Source organism: Metarhizium acridum (genome assembly GCF_019434415.1).
Source record: "Metarhizium acridum strain ARSEF 324 chromosome Unknown scaffold_572, whole genome shotgun sequence".
NCBI classification, from domain to species: domain Eukaryota; kingdom Fungi; phylum Ascomycota; class Sordariomycetes; order Hypocreales; family Clavicipitaceae; genus Metarhizium; species Metarhizium acridum.
This window is the reverse complement of record NW_027094042.1, coordinates 175,208-198,015: the sequence shown is the minus strand read 5'-3', so window position 1 is coordinate 198,015 and position 22,808 is coordinate 175,208. Positions and strand designations below refer to the sequence as shown.

Here is a 22,808-nt window from a genome sequence, read left to right as displayed (position 1 = left end):
AGTGCGAAAGAGAGTCCGACAGAAGAAGAATCTGTTAATTGAGAAAAAAATGAGAAAGAAAGAAAACTGAGTGGATGTGATGGCGACCGAAACACCAAGTTGAATAAGGCTTTCCACGACAGCTTACCATGGCCTTTTGCTACCCTGGCAGCAACCGCCATTTCTGAGTGGCCAATCTGGGCGCCAAAATGTTGGGCGCCAAAGCGAAAAGCTTGTAAACAGTCCAAGCTTGCATAATGTGGCCACGAGCCGCAGTCTAATCTCACCGCAAATGGCTCTGATCTGGTCACACAACATGAAGTACCCCATAATAGAGAGACATTCTTGGTTCAAGCTCGTCCCCGCATTGGAGATCACTTCCCACAGAATGAGCAGGCTGTACTCCAATTTACCCCTAGAAGCAGGGTCTCTGCTCCAATTGAGGCGTGAGATCGCCATCCTCGACCGTTTTAGGCACGAGCACAGCACCAACCGCGTAAAGCTCTTTGTTGATACGGTTGTCGTGATTAAATATGTCTTTTAGATACTTTTGCGATCTATCGCAAGAAACGCTGGGATCCTCCTTCTTGATAGAATTTGGTCGTGGCTGTTTCCAACTGCCGAACCGTGCCGCACAGGGCAACTGGCGACCATGTTTGAGAGAAAGACAGATGATGATGAAGAGCCGATGTGGAATATCGTGGCAAAGAAGACTAAAGTGCCGCGAAGGCCAACGTGTCCGTGGCTTCCATAGGCGTGACTTCAAAAATGATGCAAAGCGCCATTCCTGTGTTCATATAACATCTGTTTCCTATTAGTGGTTTCCGTGTGTTTGACAGAACCTTATAACGCCGCGTACCATACAGTTCGGCCTTCCGGTATGACAATGGCAGAACCGGAGAATCATGGAAACTGGCTTGTCTGTGCAATGACCATTGTATGGGCTTGGTCGACGTTGATTTTCTTCGTTCGTGTTTGGGCGAAAGTAACTGCCAAACGCTGGGGTGCTGAAGACTATACAGTATCCGTTGCATTTGTAAGGTCATCCCGAAGACACCTCTGTTGATAGACCCCCTCTCACCTGTTCCGTTATAGTTGGTATCGACAATGGATATTGTGGCGATCATGTCAGCAATTCATCGAGGATACGGTCTGCCGATGGACCTAATTGCACGAGAGGATCAACTTGTAGTTGAAAAGGTGCACATCCATCTTTCAATACAGTCTTTGTTAAAGTCGCTTGCAAGTACTAATACGCATTAAGTCTCTCTACGCCGGTCAGCAGCTCTATATCTTCATCTCGGGACTTTCCAAGGTATCTACGGCACTCTTTGTCATACATTTGGCGTATTCGGGTCCCCAAAATAGACCAGGTTATGTGCTGGTTGGGGTCTCCGCGATATGGACAATCGGCTCTATGCTTGTCATCGCCTTGAGAGGCGACCCGCGTCGTCCATGGCAAACGCTAGTTGGAACGAAAACTATGGTGAGCTTGCAAGTATTTTGGAACGCCGATCTTATCTTCCTAATAATCATCAAAGTATTTCCGATGGATCGTCGTAGAGACTACCGGTCTCATTGTTGAGATTATGTTGGTCCTACTGTCCGTAAGCCTCGTCGGCAGCTTGCAACTAAAGGCACAAAAACGCCTTGTCATTTTGTCTGCTTTCGCTGCTCGCTTATTGTATGCCCCAGCTCTTCTCATGCGCATATCGGCCCAGTACTTACGACCAACAGGCTGATTCCCCTCGTTGCCGTACGACTCTGGTTACTCTCTCCAGGCGTGAACACGGGTTCGACAGACACGAGCATTGCACCAAGCATAATCACTCAATTCACGCTGCATTTCTCTGTCCTGTCCGCATCCATCACATCGCTTCGCCCGTTTTTGCGGACATTTCATATGGACTACAAATGGGACAGCAAAGTGACGTCAAAGCGCAATTACTCTTCAACCGGCTATACGACAACAGGGTCCTCATCAAAAAATGTATATGGAACCTCGTTACAGAGTGGTCGGGCCGATAGACAATGGGCGGACGACTTCACGGATCCTTCCGGGACACACGCCCGATTCATGAACAGGCCATCGACAGGAGGCACCGCAAGAAACATCGACGGCCTATTAGCGTGGAAACATGTCGACGAGATCCAAACGCGCCCGTCGTTCCCGGCAAAAACAATGGTTATTCAGAAGACGGTGGATTGGACAGTGGAGTACGAGCAAATACAAATGCTCATACTCCATAGTCAACTACATGAATATATGACGAGATGAGAGCGATCAACGCGCGGGCTGCCGCAAAACGACCATAGTTTATTACTATACGGTATTTGGCCGAACTAGACATAATCTTTAGCATAATCTAATGAACTGTACTTGGCGTATCTCCAATAACGCATGTTCACGCAGTAACCCTAACCCTAGTCCATGCTTACCAGTCTTTTCATCATTGTCCAATTTGGTCTATTACCAGGCAGCATGACATGAGAGGCAGTTGTGGATGCTGAGAGTCCTTGCGCAGAATCAAATACAAGACTCGCAATTTCTCCTTTGTTGCTTGATTGTCATTGCTGACTTTTACTTTCCTTCACACTCAAATTCTTAATCAAGAGTAACAGCACGGTCCGGGCTTTCGACTGTTCTGAATTCGAGCTGCTTTAGTAACGGCAAGGGCCAGTCACGAGCCCAGGCTTCCTCAATGGCTTAGCGTACCCAATTGACGAGACTGGATGAAATAGAGAAATATCACGACAACCTTCTGCGGGAAGAAGCAAGCTTGACTGCATGTCTGACTTGAGGTAATTGGCCCGCTCAATGAGGGCAAATTGGTGCTGGATCAACCTCTTTTGTCTCGCAAAGCCATGTCTGAGAGACATGACCTCCAACTGGCACCTTAATGGAGCAGACTGTCTGCCTGGATGATCTTTGCCATAAACGGTCAATTGAGTCAGCCCTCTTCATTTGCAAACACATGCCTGCGACAACAACGTCGAGCATACAGCCATTATTTGTTGCGAGTAGGCGGTCAGAATCGTGTTGCTCTCTTACTCGAGGATCATGGACGCCGTAGCAATGAATTAGGATTGCGAGATGCTTTCGAGACAGTGCCCGCACTTGTCAATCTGATTATGAAAATTGTCGTGGGTCGTGGTTCCGTCTTTTCGTAAATCTGTTGAACCAATTTGTAGCAAAATAGACTGGCAGACTGCCTCATCAGACAGGCATTAGGAGCTCTCTGTAAATTCAATCATTCTTTTCCGATTACGCAAAAAGCGCGAATATGAAGCAATTGTCCCCCCTTGCCCACCCCTCTCCCCGAAGAATTATTCCGAGGGCACCTCCTGGTATAGGGTAGGTGCCTAAGTTGCTAAGAAACGCACCGACAAACGATGGAAGACTGCAAACATGCTAGGAAAATCTGAAGCCCTATACGAACACAAAATCCCTGGCGACGATGTAGAATAACCCTCTCACCTGCTACTGTACTCGAGAAATAGCTGCAGATCAATTATTAGACGAACGCAACCTTCCCATGGACAACATTCGAGTGGGTCCGAAAGCCGCAAAAATCCACAGCATTTTCCCGACATGATGGAGCATGAGGGGTTCTAGACTTCGACCAACCCTTTCTCACCAATTGCCATCGCCTCGCAATGGCACAATCGAAATCAGCAAAGCGAAAGAGAAAGGCACAGGCCCAATTGCCAAAGAAACATGTCAAAACCACAACCATTGTGACACCGCCTCCCGATGATGATGCCACTCAGTATGAACCAAAAAATTTGCAAACGGTCATTTCGGACGAAGAGCTCGACATCACCATTGAGACGTTGACAACTCTAGCGCAATACCCAAGCCTTACCAAGTCGAAGCTATGCAAAAATTTACGAACCGCCGTCTACGATTTCCGGCAATCATGTATCACGGGCGTGAACTCAGCCGAGGGCGCGAACCTCACCGGCCGCGTCACAGCGGCGCTTGCCGACGAAAAGTACCTTGAGGCTAAGATCTTGCTGGCTGAAATGCGACTACGAGGCGAAGAACCGAAGCTGGGTGCTCTTTGCCGCTGGGTTCGGGATCTGGATGTTGTTACGCAGCCCAATGGCGCGAGCATCGTCAGCCCCAACCGCTCCGACAAAGAGAAGGAACTTTTGGAAGTTCTTGATGCTGTGATGCGCGTCAGCTGCCCGATTGATACCAACCTGGAGGCAAAACCTCCATCCCAATTGTCCTCTCACATAGCTTTGCAGCCTACATGGGACTTGCGGCCTTCCACACAGCCACACCAAGTCTATGCCTCGGTCCTGGATAAATCAATCCTGTCCCATGGCCCCGACTCTCTCTCTTCCTCTCTCCGAATTATCGAGACGACGCCCGGACATCTACGCAAACCGCCGAACCACCATCCAGCCATTTTATACACGACAGAACCAAACACCGTTGACCTGTCTCCAGAGCATTCCGGAATAACATATCATAAGCACCCCAGCGTTCCCCATCTTGGCCTTGCCACTGGTGTCCTTTCTCCCGAGGAATGCAAGGCCATAATCGCCACAGGAGAGAGTGTTGGCTTCCTTCCCGATATACCCGTTCGAGAAGGCGAAGATACCAGCGTACTGGCGCACAACTTCTACTGGGTCGTAGACACGGCGTTTCACGACAAGCTCTGGGCACGCATGGCGCCATTCGTCCCCGCTTCGCTCAATAGCCGTCGTTCCCGTGGCGTGAATAGACGGTTCCGTGTCTATCGATACGTCCCTGGGGCCGAGTACCGATGTCATATAGATGGGGCATGGCCGCCTTCAGGTATTCGCCCCGACGACACATATGTGTACGACGATTCCCCTGCAGAAAAGAAGCAAAGTTCCCTATTCACTTTCCTGCTGTATCTCAATGATGAGTTTGAAGGCGGAGAAACAACATTTTACATACCGGGGCAGCGTGAGGGGACACTCAATGCGTATCCTGTGCGTCCGGTGATGGGAGGCGTCGCAGTTTTCCCCCATGGCGAGACCAAAGGAGCATTATTGCACGAGGGGACAAGTGTACGGAAGGGAGCCAAGTACATCATCAGAACGGACATTGAGTATGACGTTGAGCCATCCGAGGAATAGGCACGAGAGGAAAGGACATGAACTATAACTTTTGATAACGCTACTACCTCGAGGACACCGACCTCCAGGAATTCAAGACGTATACGATGGGCCATGACCTTGAGTCTTGCAATTCAGCACTACGAAAATACTTGAATCCCGTGGGAACTGTGGTTCCATTCTACAGGGCCACGGGAACCAGTCATTCTCTAAGCCGACTGCACAACGTTTGTGTACCACGGAATTTCTCACAGAGTATCTTTCGGTCTTCCCTTGACTGGGTGCCCGCTGAGCTGGGTGCATATTCGCCCATTGGCGGCGAATAGAATGGTGAGATTGAGTGCTCCAGGAAGAGACCTTGGAACAATCTTGGATCGAGCTCCGATCGGGGACTATTAGCCCCGTATGGCTATTGAAGCGCGATCATGGCCGCCCTACATGGTATGAGTAGGGATGTACCTCAAACACGAATTCCCTAGAATATATAGAAGTGATTATAGAACTGGTAACATGACTCTCTGTGTATTACTCTGCTTCAGGACCAAGACCGAAATACTTGGCAACAGTCCCAACAAGGCAAAACTAGATATAGCATCTGTTACCAACAGGCACTGAAAAGCTAGCTTAGCCTCAGATTTTGCCCCTTTGAGGTATCTAGCAGCTGAAATTTGCATTTAGGCTCTATTTAGCCGGGCAATCTAATAGAGCAGTCGCCGCGGCCATAAGGATTGGTGCCTAGTAGCTTCAGGCTCATGCAGAATAACGTCCTCAGCCGCAGACTCTTGTGATCAACCATAACTGTGAATAGTCCTGCTGGTTGTCAACGAGGACTAGCGCTTATTTCTGTCGCGTGTCCATCTCAATTTTATATTGTAGGTGCGGGTGATTCAAACAGGCATAAAAGACTTGCGCAATTGTTCATGTACACGACGTCCTTTCTCATCTTTACATCTCATCTTTACATCTCATCTTTACATCTCATCTTTACATCTCATCTTTACATCTCGTCCCTTCTCTGTACACCAGCCATTCTTTTAACGTCTCACTCAAGATGCGTTGTACAATCAGTCTGTTAGCGGCAATTGGCGCTGCCCTCCTATCCTTTACCGCGTCTGCGACTCTTATGTCCCCGGAGCAAGTGGCAGTTCGAGATGGCCCCGAGACGCGACAACTCCCGGCCTCGAGCTACTTCAACCTCGAAGCGCCATCGCACGACCTCTTCCGCAACAAGGCTCTCCAAGACGGCACCGTCTAGCAAGGTTTCGCCTTCGACAACAAGAACCGCCGGCTTTTCGTGGCTCAGCTGAAAAACGCATCACCCGAAAAAGAGGGCGACCTGGCCATCACGCAGCTCGACTTTACGGGCAAGAAGCTGGGATACATGTACCTCAAAGGCTTTAGCCACGGCGTCGGCGCAGACACATATCTCTGGACCGAGGCCGACGTCAACCCAGACAGCAGGTACGGCCTCAAGCTCGCGCGGTTTAAATTCCAGACCGGCAAAACCATCACCCCTGCTTCCGCTGGTGTCAAGACGTTCAAGCCCTTTGCCAACGGGTCATCATTCACCTGTGTTATCAACCCGTCTGATGATACGCTCATTGTCCGCTACCAGCTCAACGGGGCAAAACACATTGCTGCGTTTCCGCTGTCAAGCGCTGCCAAGGGCGACTTCTCCAAGCCGCTGGTGAGCTTCTAGCAGCCGGTGATTAAGCGGCTTCGGATGTGTTTCGGGGATACGCTGCTTACGGGTAGTATCTGTACGTGCTTACGGGAACGTCGTACGAAAAGAGTGGTGGCAAGGTCAACTCGGAGTTTACGAGCGTGGACATGAACACGGCCAAGATTCAACAGGGTCCTCTTTTGGCCAAGGCTGGAGAACCGCTGTCGTTTCGCGAGCCGGAGGGCATGGCGGTTTATATGACGGCGTCTGGGGAGCCTAGGCTATTTCTGGGCTTTGCATCCGGGACCGAGGCTGGACAGCGCTGGTCAAATTTATTCTATAAGAATGAGCTTGTGAAATACTGACACGGGCGTAAACAAGGGAAATGAAACATGGGGGATTTTTCGGTTTGTATTTAGAACACAAGAGTTCATATATATGTTGTCAACGGAATACCAGGGGTGATGACTGCTTCGCAAGCAGAGCATGTTCTTTTTTCGGCTGTGACAAGGGCTCCATAGAGGGCTTGTGATTAGCTTTAAATTCAATCTAGTAGTTGTCTTTGGATAAAAGGTCCTTGGCTTTTATAATCTAGGGACCTGACCTCTGACCTGTACATATACATGATATCCTAGGTGTGTGTAGCCTGACCTGGATGACTGAGGCATCCGGGTTATAGCTGCCTTGGGATTTCATCTTTAAAGGCCCGGTCTGACCTCCTGACATTTTTGTACCCCCGCCATGCATCCTTTATGCTGATGCAGCCGGTTCCAGACGCATGATGATATATTGACCGTCTTCGGAAGGATATGTCACTCCGTGTGACACCGAAACACACGCCCACACACGCCCCCCCACACACACACACATGCATACATGCATACATACATAAATATACTGTGGCAGTTCTAAGAAGAAACCACATCTTTCTGTAGAATAGCCTAGAGTAGAAGAAGATGTGGATAGATCTTCTTCTATAACAGTGCTAGCATACATATAGCAGACGGTGAATCAGGCAAATCCACTTGGCTCACACAAATATCCATGATTTTTGAAAAATGACACTCTTGCCACAATGGCCACGACAGTATACGCCAAAGAGCGTTCCGCCCCTCTTACGGTTTGTTGCGAAATCCATCATGGGCTACACGGAGGCCACGTAGCATCGCGGCACGGACCGACCCTCGAACTTGAAGATGGTTACACAAGGGGTCGAGACCTAGCTGAGGCCTTGGGCTTCCAGGCTTGAAGGTTCACCGCTGCTTCAGATTAAAAAGGTCATCTGCCCCAAGGGCTATAAGGAAAACCAGGGATCTCTAATGATAAATTAAGTAGCTGGATAGAAGAGACACTAATCCGAAACACGACTAGCTTGCGGGTTATTCCAACCACACCAAAGCCAGAAATCTGTTGGAAAAAATATCGACTATCCAAGAACACCGCGGGTCGGTGATCAAGGCTGAGTGAGGAGCATGGGATTGCTAAATGGAAGGAGTTTAAACTTGAATTCCTTAATGAGAGTTTCGGCTACATTCTTAACCGGGAAGCTCCTGAAAGAGGCATCCTAGTCCCAGATGCCACTCCGCTGAATAGCGAAATCAAGATTTCCGAAGCTCGCGATATTCTGCGTCTGATCGAATGGAATAGTCTTGTAATTGATAGGGCTCAAAAATTAACAAGAGAAAGCCTTGGCCTTGACACAGGCGTCTCCCTGCTGAACGATTTCACTGCTCCAGACCACTCAACCAGGGCCAGAATCAGAACGATATCCTTGATCACCCGTTGTTGAAGCTCGTGGTGGGCCTCGTGAAATCCTATAGGAAATTTCCGACGAGCGTGCTGCTCGCTGATTCTCAAGTCACATCAACAGATCGGATGTGGGCGCTGGGACAACTTGCCAACTTATGCAGACTTGCGAAGACTCGATACGGACACATCATGACCGACCAGGCGCTCGTTGCGTGCCGTTACACCACATTTGGGGAAGATCCCGACTTCCCCTTCGGTAGGTTCAAAGTTGCTCTTATGCCAGTCCCATGGTCCAGAAAAAGGGCCGGCACAGCTCACGACAGACCTCGCGCTATGGTGGCTCTGTATGCTGGCTGTCTCGGCTCCTCACAGCCGCTCGTCCCTTGAGCATGAAATAGTTCCGATCAGCAAGTGGGACGTCGAATACGATGACGATGAGCGCGGCTGGGTGCGTCGCCACAAATACTCGGGTTATAAGGAGCCCACGGAAGCCCCGTCTCCTCCAGCCTACGAGACACCGGCGCCCGACGACGTGGCCGGCAATGCCGCTCTTTTCATGGCCGGAGTAGGACTCAACGTACTAGAGGATTTCGACTCCAACGCCCCCCTCATCCCGGGCCAACCTGCTGATCTTGGGCTATCCTTCCAGCACAATTCCACCGACTTCGTTGCTGCATATGACGGGCAGGGCTTTGGCTTTGATGTGGATAATGGCAATGACGGACAGGACCAAGTTGAAGGCTCAACTGCCTCTCAGTGAGGGCGGCGTGGTGCAGAACTCGGGAGACAAACTTGAAAGCTATAAAGGAATAGGTGGAGGGTTGGAACGACGATGTCAGAGCAAGAGTATCTTGGGATGCTGACTCCCTTGTGATGCAACTGGCACCCCAGGAAGAGCAAGACAGCCACGGCTTGTAGAATTAGCGGCTTGGTACATGATTGGCTATACGGAATAATTTTAGGCGTAAGTACTATTTATTGAACTATGAAAAAAAAAGGGGCTAGATGAAGGGCATCTAGTAGAACTGTATTTTGGCCGCACCTAGGCCAGGGAACTGTAACTAACCACGCAAGACACCATGAACGCATCGCGATGCGTCAGACACACTAGCCGAATTGGTGAAGGTACTATTTATAATTACTGGTTATTGACCCCTGGAGTGGCATCTCCACAGTCAGTCGGCCTCCCAAGAGCTAGGACTAACAGTCTCTTACCTCGTAAGGAAATAGGAAACCGTCTTTCAGGTACCACTGTAACCAGACCCCCGGAGGATTGCCAGCTCTCAGCTTGGCTGCAATAACCGGGCGAAATCTGCAATCAAAATGCCACAAAGATGGCGTAGACGTCAGTGGTCTGCGTGTTCTTGAGAAGCCCCCCCGTCGTGGAACGCCTTCGCGCTCCCGGACATTTGATATTCGTTCTGATCGACGCCGCCGTATCGTATCACCGCCGTTTGTCTCCAGATTTGCCCCGCGCATCCTCCAGTCATACGATCTCGGGTCAACGTAGGTGAAAATACGCCCCTTGGCTGCTTTGTTTCTCAGATTGTACGGCAGCTCACTGCCACGGCCGCCAGGAAATGTGGTGATGGAGATGCGGCGCGCCTTGCCCATGAACAGGTTCCATTCGCGTATCATGTCGTCAAAACTCTTATAGTCTTGCAGTGCTATGGAAAAAGTCGCAAGCTCCATGAGTGAGACCATATCGGCTGTCAGATGCGGATTGATCTCCGGGGTCGTCAGAAAATGAGGAGTAGTGACGGCGGTGCTGAAGTCGCACAACTTGCCACTGACAATCTGCACGTCCCTAACATCAATGCCGATAATGCCGAGCTTCTGTAGTCTGATGATGTCGCGCAGGACGTTGCGCGCAACCGCCGGCCGCAAGTTGTCCTCGTCGGCCACACCCAACTCCTTGACGATGCCACGAATAGGCGGCGGCCTGCCACTCTTTCCCAGAAACCGCGAGCGCAGCTCATCCAGTCCGGGGTAGTCGCCGGATCCGGTGAAGTCTAGGTCGGCCCCGGACGCGACTTTGGGGAACTGAGCCATGACGGTGCGCTCGTGCTCCTCATCGAGCAAGACGTAGCCGTAGCACTTGAGCGCCACCGTCTCGTGGCCTGATTCTTGAAGGCGCCCAAAGGCACGGCACTCGCAGGTAAAAGGGTCCGCATAGTTGTAGAGGGCAGAAAACAGTTCACGGTACTCGTCACAATCGTAGTCGTCGGTGGCAGGTGCAGGCGGCCCCTCCCAGTCGTAGTCGTAGGGAAACCGAAACTATTGACAGCTCACATGCAGCTAGTTAGCGTTCTCGCTATCCGAGATTTGGCTGGGGCTGTCGAGACGCTCGTTTACCAGCTTCAAGGCGTACAGTTGGCCCGAGATTTCGACTTTGAAGACATGTGCATGAAGGCCCTCTCCGATATGCTCAATGAATTTGATGTCTTGAGGGCCCTGGAAATTAAACGGAGGCAGTTTCGGGCCATCTACCTACAATGAAGCGCAGTTCGTAAACATGCTGAACCTCTCGACCGCGCGGGTCGAAGTGGTGACATTTGGGGGGGTGGGGGGTGCAACAAGCACTTACCTGCGGGAGTGGCACCAAATCGGCCTCTGATTCTGGCCAGTCGGGATACATGTCGGGCGTTAGACAGTAAAGGACAAGTTTAGAGAAGAAGGGAAAAGGCTTTGAACGAGAACTGACCTCTATTTAACTAGCGACAGCCATTCTTGTGACGCACTGTGACTGAGGCGAATCAAACACAGTAACCAGTACATAATGAGACTGTCCTTTTTCTGCAAAAAGCTGCATGAGGTCACAGTGCGGTATGCTATTGGTTTACTGTGATGCATGAGATGGGCACGCAGTGAGGTCCGTCCATGTTGAGCGCGGTAGGGCGGCGCGTGGCCGGGACAGACCAAAGGATTGACTGGTCTCTTTTGTCCCGATTCGCGGATACTGACAATGAAGACTGATACAGCGCTCTTCTGCGTCTTGTCATTGGAATGAGTACAATTTAAATCCCTTAATTAAAGAAACCACCAATTCCTCGTTTGATATATTTATAACCCATTTTTCCTTGTAAGCAGTCACATAGGACCATAGCTGCTAGAAAGATCTGGATCCCGTTTGATCTCCGAGCGACAAACTAGCAAGCGCTGGATTAGTAGTTGGGTCGGTGACGACCAGCGAATACCCGGTGTTCTATGTTTTTTACTTTTCGATGTTTTTACTCCTTTTTATCTCCTTGAGACTATTGGGGCGAATGGCTCTTATTTATGCAAAGCAGCGGTGAGCCTTCGAGCGTGGAAGCCTATTTCGACTTGGCTTGATGTGTATAGCATGAACCTACTATTCCGGGGTGAAGAGGGGGCTAATAGATTAAGAACACTAGGAAAATAACTGACTGGTCTCTGATTTAGGTAGTATTTTGGAACGTGAACTGAGTAACTCCACCCTCTTAATATGGGGAAGATACTTGTAGCTACTTATGCAGCAAGATCTAGGTGCTTTTTATAAAGAAACACTTTAACCTGAATTGCTAGATTAGTTGACCCCGGGGCCTCTTTTAGTGTAGATTGCGTGAGTGCTTGTAGATTAGGGAAACTACGGTCAAAGATGGAATATGGCGCGTTATAAGTGACATGCTGTCACACTGCCAAGGCCCGGATAAAGGTATCGGATATCAAAGGTTACACAACAACAAAAAAACCACGAGAGCCCAGAGACGAACCTTAATAAGAGCTACCTCAGGCTGCTAGAGCTCACTAACTTCTTGTATATATAAAGACCTTTAATCCCTTAAGAGCTCTTTGAAACCAAGGACTTTTAATATCTTATTTATTAAAGATTAAACTAAACCCAATATTCCAAGCCCAACTATCCTGCCCTTATCACACATGCTCCACTTAGGAGGCAAGTCTGGTCTGAATGCTAAACAGATAGAAGGTGCCTTGAGCAAGACAAGACGACGGAAATATTACATTTCGAATATCGAAACTAGATCCATCGCCACCGCAGGAATAGGTCCAAGACGTTTGATGCTTGCGATGGCATCTATCGGTCCGACTCCCGTCACTGGTCTCTCCAACTCGTGTGTGACAAGGGCAGTGATACTGGGCTTGGAACGTAACAAGTTCAATTTAATCTTTGATAATCGACTTCAAGGTATCAAAGGTCCTTGGTTTTCTAAGAGGCTTTCAGGGACCAGAGGACTCTATAAATACAAGAAGTCGGTGTGCGATCGAGGCCTGAGGCTGCCTCTGGCCCAAGCTCCAACCGGGGTCTCATGATACCTCAAGCTTCTTTGTTCTCGTGATACCTCGAGCTTCTTTGTTGTTGTGTTACGCCTTTATTAGCCCAACGCCTTTGTTGTGGCTTAACCGTGTGACACACCATTCTGCAAATCAATGCGGCGTGACGTCTTGTGTGTGGCCATTCCATTATCTTGCCGCAGCATTACTCTTGGCAACATGTCGAGTCTTGAACGACAGTACGAAGCAGCGTTGCTCAAGGCCAGAGCAAGGCCATAGTCACTATATTCATTGCCCCATACTCTTACATCAAAGTACATACTAGCACTAACTACCGGCCAACAGAACCAACATGTCTATCTCGTTTGTCGAAGAATTTTCTCCAGGGGGTGAGCTCCGAAGCTTGAGTAGGTAACCGAGAATGCCACCAAACTACTTCAAAGTAGCCTTAAGACACGAGCATTTTCTCTGAACTGCGGGACTCACCATGTAGATTTCAGTATAGTCACCGTTCACGGCCTAACCGGATCCAGGGGCGAACCCTGGGGATTCCCCGTCGGGGGAGAAATGGATCGAGCGCGAGCTCTTCCTGAAGAGTGAGTCGCTCGTGCTGGTTTTTGTATACACGGTCCGAGTCTGTCTTGAATGGCATCCACAGCAGAAAGGACCTTGTGCATCCGGCCAAGTTGCTTCTCAAGGCGTTGGAACGGTGGAGGACGAAGCCACAAGAGGTTTGTTGCCGCGTATTGGGTTCTTGATTTCTCCTTCTTACTTGGCACAGATACGGCGACCGTTGGCCTTCATCTGCCAAGATACTGGTATGACGATTGTCAAGAGAGTGAGCACTTTTCAGCCTCAGTTTTCCAATCGAAACTCAGGGCCACTGACAGGACCTAGGCTCTCGCCACGGGATCAGGTCATCATGAAAAGTCTGGGGCTATGCTTCAGGCAACATATGCCCTGGTGTGTTGACGGCGCGTTGCTTCCCTAGAGCTAGTATTCGTGACGAGCCACGCTAGTTCCTTCTCTGACTAGATCTTTGTCAACTGCCCGCATAGGCCGAGTGGCCAAGACGAGCTTTCAGAGGCCCTTGCTGAAGTGTTTTACAAAGCGAGTTGTCGGGAAGGACTCGGGGTGCTCAAGACAGCAAAGTTGGCTGCCTCCACGATCCTCGTCACAAACTACATGTTTCTCGGAAGCGGCATGCCCATTCGACTTCAAGTCGCCAATGTCTTTTCTGTGCTTGAGCACAGGACGCCCTCGGTAAGTGCGTTCTATTTCTCACCGGGACTTGAAAGGTTACATCTAGCACGCCTAGCTTACGTTTGGTATTTATTATCAATCAGCTCTTTGATGAGACTACGGCAACCTTGAATTGGAACTCGGAAACGCGCACTGCTATGGGAAACTCGCCCATGCCACTGCCATGCGCAAAAGTAGGCAGCAAGTGCAATGAACGGCTTATATAGATGTTGGGTTTGACGAGAAGGGTAGGTCGCATATCTTCCGCTACTGTGATGTACAGAACTCACACAAGTGACAGGTGAGTTGGTCGTGTCGCCTATGAAGGCTGAATTGAAGGGTCTCCAACACCTCGTCACTTCCGAATTGCCCGTAACATTAGAAAAGCAGGTCAATCATCCGGCGGGGACGTCCTGGAATACCGACACGACATGGGTAATGTCGTGCACTGAGTGGCCAAGTTCAAGATCACGGATCCTACACCTGATCAATCCGGAAAGACAGCCAACAAGCCTGGACGAGTTAATCAGGTATATGAAGAGAAATGGGGAAAAATCTGGATCACAATTTCCCATCTTCACATTTACCTTTGAACAAAAGCACCCTCGCGCCAATACGGCCAGGGCCGTCTTGAAATCATTGGCGACCCGGGCCCTCTGTTATCTCCTTGTAAGAGCCGAGAGGTGGGGAGGAATCGAGCCGGGAATCGAAGAGGCCCTGCAAGATCCCGGCCGACTAACGGGCATGGAGATCCACAACCTTTTTTTAAGACGTGAACCGTTGGTTCTCCAGAAGAACCGAGCGAGTAGTCTGGGTTGTCTGGGGAATCAGGAAATCTTCTGCAGAGCTGCTGACCTTGGTCGAGAGGCTGGTTGGCTCCAGAAATCTCTCCGAATTCAAGGCTCAAGCCCTGCGTCGTGTTCGAGACGGCAGGCGACCGAGTCAGCGCAATAACTTCGATGAAGGAGCACCACATGGTAGAGACAGTCCGTTTGAAAGGGAAACCATGGGTTGAGTGTCAGAGCGCACGAGTGTCGTCAGATGTCGAAGACCTAGCGGCAAAATACCCATGTGGATTCTATGCCCTATCGAGCATGAGCTTGAGCAATGTTTCAAACGGGTCGCAGAAGATGAACCTATCATGTACAGCGTGACGCTAAAATGGGTAGCAAAGTCAGCTTCCTTGGAGGATGAAGGGCTAATTCGATCCACCATGTCACAAATGCACAGATCAGGAGCACGGAGCCTTGTATCGCTCATCCTCGGCACGCTACCGAATAGCGAACGAGCACATACGGCAAGGCTGCTACTATGGGTTTTACATTCGAAACGGCCTCTGTCGTTCTTAGAGGTGTCCCACGCTCTCGCTCTCGAGGATCTCGAGGGTAGCGCAGACAGTGAGAAAAGACCGGACCGGTATCTTGACCTTGGCCACGAGGTGCTCAAGCTGGAAAGCGCTTTATGCGGATTAATTACCGTTCGCAGCCTCAGTGTCATGACTAGCGGTGCATCAATCCAGGCCATTCCTATGCATTCGGAGCTGTTTACTTCACAGTCACTTGAAGAGACACATCTGCATATGTTGGAAAAACTCCTCAGCTATCTGGCCGGGAGGCTTCAGAGGCGGACCAGAGTGGTACACCACCTCTGCTACACTATGCGGCTGGCTGGTGGACAGAACACTACACACCGTCTAGCGGCCGAGGGTATCGCCACCAAAGCCGGAGCAGTTGAAACTTTGCACCGTTTCTGAGTTGCTGAAGTCTCCGGACTGGAGACGTAGCAGCGACATGGTTCTATCAGCCATGGTCGGCGACTTGAGAGGCAACCAAGTAGCCCTGGTAAAGGACCTTTGCACACTCATGCCGGTGAGAGCTCTGTAAATACGCAAGCGCGCTCGGAAATAATGTGGCTTCGTATTTCTGTTTATAGCTCCTAGTCCTTTGCAGAGTCGTCGGGTCCTAAATTCGAACAGAATTTTCGAAACCTCAACGTGTCAGGGACGAATAGTGGTGAACTAGCGCTCGGGCTATTAAGGACCTACTAGGTGTATTATATAACTTGATTATAAGATTATAATAAGATATAAAAAAGAAATTTAGTAAAATATAAAATAAAAGGTTTAAAAATTAATATGATTATAATTATAACTCTACTTAATAGCTCACTCGTAGCGAGGCTCTCTGCCGCATCTCCCTAGTCACTCTGCTAGCAGCCCAACGATTCTGACACAACGATAATCTGCGCCAGGGGTAAGTACATTATGAGTATGTTCCAACATGTCTGACTGCCCCGTTTCAGCAAACTTTTCGAGAAGTCGCTATAATACCGCAAATGGTGGTTCTCACCATGAGTTTATCCAACGCCTAGTAGTTCATCGTGTCACTCCAGGTGTAGATCGCAACAACTATACAGAAAAAAAAACTCACTTGAGCTAATACGACATGCAGTGTTCATACCCGCGCTAGCAAACACTGTAAAACGGAGTGGTGATTTATTAGCCGCCACGACCTACATCATATGCCCCGCCCTTGGGTAACTTGCTAGTATTCATATCGTACCCGGGGCGCATTTCGTTTTCAGCCATGGGTGTAGATAGTACTAAAGGCATGTAAGTCGATCGCCAGGTAGCCATGCAATAAAGCACTTTATAAAGCTGAAGAAATTTTCCATGTGTACTCCGTTGTTCTGGGCAAGAGACTCAAAGTCTGTCTTTGGTGGTAAAAGGACAGGACCTTTCCATTCACCTAGTGCGACAGTGTACGTAGTTCCAAAGATGTGGTTTGGATCACCACTTCTAATCATATTTTTTTCCATTTTCCAAGCCCTTATTTAAAGGGTCAAAGATTTCCCATCTTCTTACTAGATGGCCCGTCACACCTAATACCAATACTAAATAAGTAGCGAAGAACGTACTCCATACCAATTACCCAACCCTTTGGCTCTGTTGCCGATCGACTCGAGTTCGCCATTACTCCCTGGACCAATATCTGAACGGGCTTACTTGAAGAAAGTTCTAGGGCGTTGTGATCCCTTTCTTGGGGCCGCGCACGAGAACAGAGGCGCTAAAAAACGCAACCCTTCTTCTTACCGGCGATCAGAACGTTGGGGTCCTCTCTCTGCAGATAGCCCTGGTTGATCAAATATGCGATATTCCCTATTCCACCAGTATAGAACTGTGCACCAAGTCCTGGTTGGCCAAACCATGGCGCAATGGGTCCCCCGACAACAGGGAATGACTGAATGACTCGGTAGAGGTGGTAATTGTAGGGAAAATTTGGTGCAGACGCGTTCGTGTTGAGACTAGAAGGAGGAAGCGCCCTCTGAGAGAAGGGAGCGTCCGCGGCAGACACGAATGTTCCTACGACCGAGTTAACTCAACTAACCGTGACCATGGGACAGTTTGGCAAGGAAACCTACCGCCTTCGCCTCCAAAGCGGTCTATCAGGGTTCCGGCTTGCAGAATCATAGTGCCATTGATGGCGTTGCCGTCTGTGTTGAGCTGAAATCCATTCTGCGGCGGGAACACATACGTCCCGACGTCCCGTTTTCATTCGTCCACTTCTTGAGGAACTCGCCTGGAGTCAAGCCCCCGAAACGGTCATAGTCTGATATGAACGTAGCCAGCGGCAGCTTGCGCGGCAGGACTACGGGTCCGAGACGCGAATCATGGCAGATGTACTGTGCCGAATCAACGCCGCTGTTGGTTGTGCCGGCGCAGTTGCATTGTTTGGGGTCATGAGCCAAAGCAGAGAAAAATACCAGCGGTGACAAGAGGAATGCTGAGAGCATCTTCATTTTGACACAGTGCTTGACTTTGCCGAGTGGGTGTTTGGAAAGCCTGTGTAATGAAGAAGATTAGAATATCAGGTTTCGAGTGTCGTCGGGAAGGCAAGTGACTTGTAATTAATAGAACTATTTCGTCAATTCCAGATGAGATACAATGGCCATCCATGTGCTGTGTTTATCCTCGTTGGGCAGTTTGTTTTGCAGTTTATAATATCTAGGTTGGACAGGAAATAGCAAGTGCATGCCATTGCACCCGTTGGCAGACCAATCAGAATTACTAAGCGATAACGCTTCCATACTTGACGGCGACTGATACATGGGCACCCGGGTGCCCAAATAGACTAGCGCACCCAGGTGCCCAAATTATGTCAGCACTCCTCTAGCGCTGGGACAGACCCGCAAGACCCGGCTGGAAGATCATTTCAACTAGTTACTCTCTCCAGTTTAATCTACAACTTGACAACAATGCAATCCTCCGTCGCGCTATTCGCTGAGTGCAAAGCTTGTTGCTCATTACTGTCTACCTCTATTCTCTTCCATATTTCTTTCATTCCTCTTCTCTTGTTAGCCAAAGGATGATCACCCATCTCCCGAGCGACCTGGGCTTCAATCCGCTCATCTTCCTGGTTGCTCCAGTCTAGATACGCCATCATTTCCTCTTTCGTCCATTCTCTGGACCCTGTCGCAGTGACGCGATGCTTCGACATTTGTTTGTAGTCCAAGCACCACTCGTAACTCCGCTTGTCGTATCTTTGTGGGAGCCCCATCGCTTTGCGATATTGCTGGTTGGTCTTGATGCTGCCAGCAGGTTGCGCAGCGTACCACGCATTTCTAGCAGCTACATATCTCTCATAAATGGCACCCGGGGAATCGTACCGCGGCTCTTCCAAGGTGACACCAGACAAAGACTGGACTTGCTCAACCGTTGGCCCTTCAACGGTCAACATTGGCGGACTGCCGGGCGCGTTGTTTGATGTGGCAAGCGACCCCAAGTCAGTCGACGTATTAAATCTCATGAGAGGAGATGAACGGATGGGTGGCATGCGTGCTGCAAAGGAAGAGGGTTGATCAATCTCTGCCAAGGCATCCGCCACTGCATTTGAACATTGCGACTGCTGGGTCGTTGGCACGATTTCCGGGGGGGCCTTAGAGACACCCGCAGGAGCCATTTCCGCCGTGGCACCTGAAAATGTGACTGAACTTCGAGCTTCCGGCAGAGGTACTACCGGCGACCCCTTGAACTTCAGCGGACAGGACCTCGAGGTCATAATGTGGCCTACCACGTGGCATGCGCTGCAAGTGGGAGCCTTTCTGTTACCCTGGATTCTCTCGAAACCGGATGGTTCGCGTCTTGTGCTCGTTAAGGGTTGAGTCCTATTTAGTTGGTTTGCAGCCCGGCGAGGTTCCAGAACAGGTTTTGGCAGTGCCACCCCTCGCTTTAAGTGCCAATGTGGGTGAAAATGCTCTAACAGAAGACCCTGAGCTTCTTCTTCCAGCTTCTCGAGGGTGTGGGAGCACGGCAACCCATGTGACGAAGTGAAAGTCTGACTACATAGAATCTGACGTGGCTCTTGTAGACATAACTGCCGTTGCCCCTGGACTTTGCGCAAAGCATCATGCGAAACCCTACCTCGTACTGCTTCGAACATGAGCCCGGATACATCTAGAGGTGTGCGTAACTGTTGCGAAGCTCGAATATGTTTAAGTTCCTTGAGTTGGTTTGCGATGGCATGCTTCATGGCTTGCCAAACGTCGAAAAGGTCCAAATTCGATTTCTTAATGTGTGCTTTCATCAGTGAATGGATACCCTCGGCCCTGGGAACGTTCCATTAGCGTCTTGTCAATTGCATATAGTATAAGCCACCTGCCTCGAGGTGGCCACATTGCCGAAATGCAAGTGCATATCCACCCATGCTTTAATGATCATCTCTTTGTACGGCTCGAGCCAATACATCTTGATATACCCTACACACTCTGGATATTTTTCGCCATACTTCAGTTCAAACTTGGCCAGGCGCTCGTCAAATATCTTTTCACTTGGTGAAGCAACAATCGAGTGCCAGGAGGTGTAGAATTCTTCCCATGTGTCATTTTCTGCCCGCTCTGAGGTTTCGTTTTCTTTCTGCACAAAAAAGGGCCGGCAGCGCTGGAGGACCGCTTTGTTGACATGCCAGAGGCAGAGGAGCGCTTTGGTCGTTGGAAACCAATGTGCAGCAGCGTTCATTGCAGCTAGGCATCGATCAGTCAAGACAACTGACGGAAGTTCACGCTGGTAAAGTGACCTGAGATGTTGTAACGCCCAAGAGTAATCCTCTTCCGATTCACCGGATAGAAATGCAAATGCGATACAGAACGACCGCTGGCTAGAATCTACTCCGACCATGTCGAGTAGCGGCATACCGTGTTTATTCGTCTTGTAGGTACAATCCAGCAATAATACGTCCGGGTTGCATTGTAAATACGCCACAGAGTCAGGATGGGCAAAGAAGATAGCCGTCAGTCGATTGTCTACATCCAAGCGGACGCGACACCAAAAGCCCTCGTTATCTAATTGGTCGACTAGGGCTTGAATGCTGCTCTGGCCTTCGCGAAGATCTCTCCTGGTTGCCGCAATCCGGTTGTATATATCCCGCTGAGTTGCAAGTGTTTCTGAGTGGTTATGGAGGTAGGTCCTTATTTCTCGAGGGGCAGTTCCAGACTTCACGAGTTTGGAGACGATCGCCGCATCTTTTCCCACAAGCTTGCGGTGGGCAGGGTGTGCAGAAGGATCATCGCTGGGCGCGTGATTATGTTTAGCACATTCGATGTCTGGTCGATGGCTCAAGACCCATGTACTACCATCTAGCGATTGCTTGGCTAGAACTGAAAACTTGCAGCCAGTTCTTCGGCTCGAAGTGCGTCGCACTCGATCAGTAGAAGGGCTTGGAGGAGGTTTATTCCTATCACAAGCGAATATTACTCTGACTCTGCCATTTGGTGTCTTGAGGGATTTCCCTGTTGTAAATGCGTACCCTCGAGGTTTCGCCCAAGAATTGATAGCATCAAGTAAGGACTCGCGTGATTCATATGTGCCTTCGGGTGGAAGAACGTCGTCAGGGAATGCTGCCTGATCCATGTTTCATCAATCTGATTGGCGCTGCAATGTGCAGTGGCTGCAGGAACATGCTGGGGCACAGGTTCTGTCCCAGCGCTAGAGGAGTGCTGACATAATTTGGGCACCTGGGTGCGCTAGTCTATTTGGGCACCCGGGTGCCCATGTATCAGTCGCCATACTTGACATGGCGGTCTTGACTGGCCCAAAATCTAACTGCTGTACCAAAAGGGACATTTGTGAGACACGGCCGTTACATGAATTTCGAACGATCGTCACATCATCAGCCATGATTCGCAGCTGATTGCACCAAGAATCAATCTGTTCCCTGCATTCATTCCTCGGAAGTTAGTTGGCACGGAAGCGGCGAATGGGCACTTTGCGTCATGCGATGTTTATCAGCAATATTTCTGAAGGTATTCATCATTCTGTAAATGGGTCATCATCTCAACGGCAGACCTTACCCGGATTTATCCTGCTGCCGGTTGCTAATACAGCGGTTTGCCTACAAAATACCCGCACATACTAGTATTGGCGCTGATGACTGGTTCACTCTCGCGATGGTTTTGATCGGCACCCCAAGCACTCAACTGTTGTCAATGCAAGGCTTATTCCCGTCAACAGCCTGGGGCGTGACATCTGGACGCTTACACCAGCCCAAATCACCAACTTCTTCCTATATTTCTGTGTACAACTGATAATCTCCGTAACCGAGGTCGCCGTAGCAAAACTTGCACTCTTGTTCTTCCATCTACGCATATTCCCCGGTACGGCCGTCCGATGTCTACTCTGTGGGACTATCGTTTCCGTCTGTCTCTTTGGGCCGGCTTATATATTTATTGCATCCTTTCAGTGCACACCAATCAGTTACTTCTGGAATATGTGGGACGGCGAGCCCGGCGGCAGATGCCTGAATATCCGCCATATCGTGGTCAAATGCCATTATCAGCATAATTCTTGATATTTGGATGCTGGGCATTCCTTTGTGACAACTTAAGAGTCTCAAACTGGGCTGCAAGGAAAATGTAGTTGTGGAATAAATGTTTTCAATAGGGGCATTATAAGTCATTCCATCAACTTGGCCGTCCACGAAAGAAGCCAGCAGCTGACAGATGGGTTTACACGTCCACAGCGTTACGATTGTGAGCATTTTGCGCCTGAGATCTCTTGTCAAGCTATCATTTTCCATGACTAACCCGACGTGGGATTTCGCCGACGTGGCCATTTGGTCCAATGTTGAGATAAACGTCAGCATCATTTGCGATTGTCTCCCAACAGCGCGTTCAAGGCTAGTTCAATTATTCCCCAAGCTACGAGAAACGACCAATTCATACTCCGGAAGTGCAACTGGCCTTGTCAGTTATGGGCGGCGAGACGTAGGTAACCAGGCGTCACAGGTTAAATCAGCGGGGGAAGGAGGCACGAGGAACAACGGAATCACGTACCAGGAAACATTCACTGTTGTGTATCTGGATAACGATCAGATTCAGCTGGTAGCTGCGAGGGATATAGACAAGGTGAATGCTTTATTAGAAGTATCGCTTTAATATAATAAACGAATATGTCTCAGGTAAACTGGTATCTTGACAAGCAATAGTAAATACAGAGAACTGGCAGCATGAGGAACATTCTTGCTGAGAGAAAGGGAATATAAGTCACAGGCCGATGATCTGCCAGCAACATTGGGCGGCCAGAGAGGTCAAAGGCGCTGAGTCGGCCGATCATAGCCAGCACTATGATTATCTATCAGACGTAGAGGTTACTGTCAGAACTAACATGTAGCCCCTGAACTAATGTTGCGCATTGTGTTGAACCACAAACAAGCGTATGTATATTGATGACAGTTCATTGTGGGTGGTCATCAACCCCCTGATGGGGGCTTAGCCCAGATTTGCCGAACAATCAGTATGCCGAATTGTACGCCGAAACGGCTGACCAGCCGAA

At 49.6% G+C, this 22,808-nt stretch overlaps 5 protein-coding genes across 5 annotated transcripts; 3 read left to right on the top strand and 2 right to left on the bottom strand.

The window, feature by feature from the left end:
- The first annotated feature begins 3,625 nt into the window (after window positions 1–3,625).
- On the top strand, window positions 3,626–5,814 carry J3458_020192 (uncharacterized protein). The gene has a single exon (XM_007817072.2). The coding sequence runs from the start codon at window positions 3,637–3,639 to the stop codon at window positions 5,095–5,097; it is 1,461 nt and encodes a 486-aa protein (XP_007815263.2). The 5' UTR covers window positions 3,626–3,636; the 3' UTR covers window positions 5,098–5,814.
- A 643-nt stretch (window positions 5,815–6,457) lies between these two features.
- J3458_020191 (uncharacterized protein) lies at window positions 6,458–7,104 on the top strand (the record flags this gene model as incomplete). The annotated part of the gene is made up of 2 exons (XM_007817073.2): window positions 6,458–6,763; window positions 6,832–7,104. The coding sequence occupies 2 exons, from the start codon at window positions 6,458–6,460 to the stop codon at window positions 7,102–7,104; spliced, it is 579 nt and encodes a 192-aa protein (XP_007815264.2).
- A 1,730-nt stretch (window positions 7,105–8,834) lies between these two features.
- On the top strand, window positions 8,835–9,248 carry J3458_020190 (uncharacterized protein; the record flags this gene model as incomplete). Its single annotated transcript, XM_007817074.2, has 1 exon — window positions 8,835–9,248. One exon carries the CDS (start codon window positions 8,835–8,837, stop codon window positions 9,246–9,248), a length of 414 nt encoding a protein of 137 aa, XP_007815265.2.
- A 183-nt stretch (window positions 9,249–9,431) lies between these two features.
- Window positions 9,432–11,126, bottom strand: J3458_020189 (uncharacterized protein; the record flags this gene model as incomplete). The annotated part of the gene is made up of 3 exons (XM_066121897.1): window positions 9,432–10,765; window positions 10,844–10,978; window positions 11,076–11,126. 3 exons carry the CDS (start codon window positions 11,124–11,126, stop codon window positions 9,689–9,691), a joined length of 1,263 nt encoding a protein of 420 aa, XP_065973072.1. The 3' UTR covers window positions 9,432–9,688.
- A 5,923-nt stretch (window positions 11,127–17,049) lies between these two features.
- Window positions 17,050–17,782, bottom strand: J3458_020188 (uncharacterized protein; the record flags this gene model as incomplete). The annotated part of the gene is made up of 3 exons (XM_066121896.1): window positions 17,050–17,345; window positions 17,405–17,476; window positions 17,518–17,782. 3 exons carry the CDS (start codon window positions 17,780–17,782, stop codon window positions 17,050–17,052), a joined length of 633 nt encoding a protein of 210 aa, XP_065973071.1.
- Window positions 17,783–22,808: the final 5,026 nt, after the last annotated feature.

Coding starts and splice junctions, on each gene's coding strand:
- J3458_020192 (XM_007817072.2), top strand. CDS start 3,637: ATGGCACAATCGAAATCAGCAAAGCGAAAGAGAAAGGCACAGGCCCAA.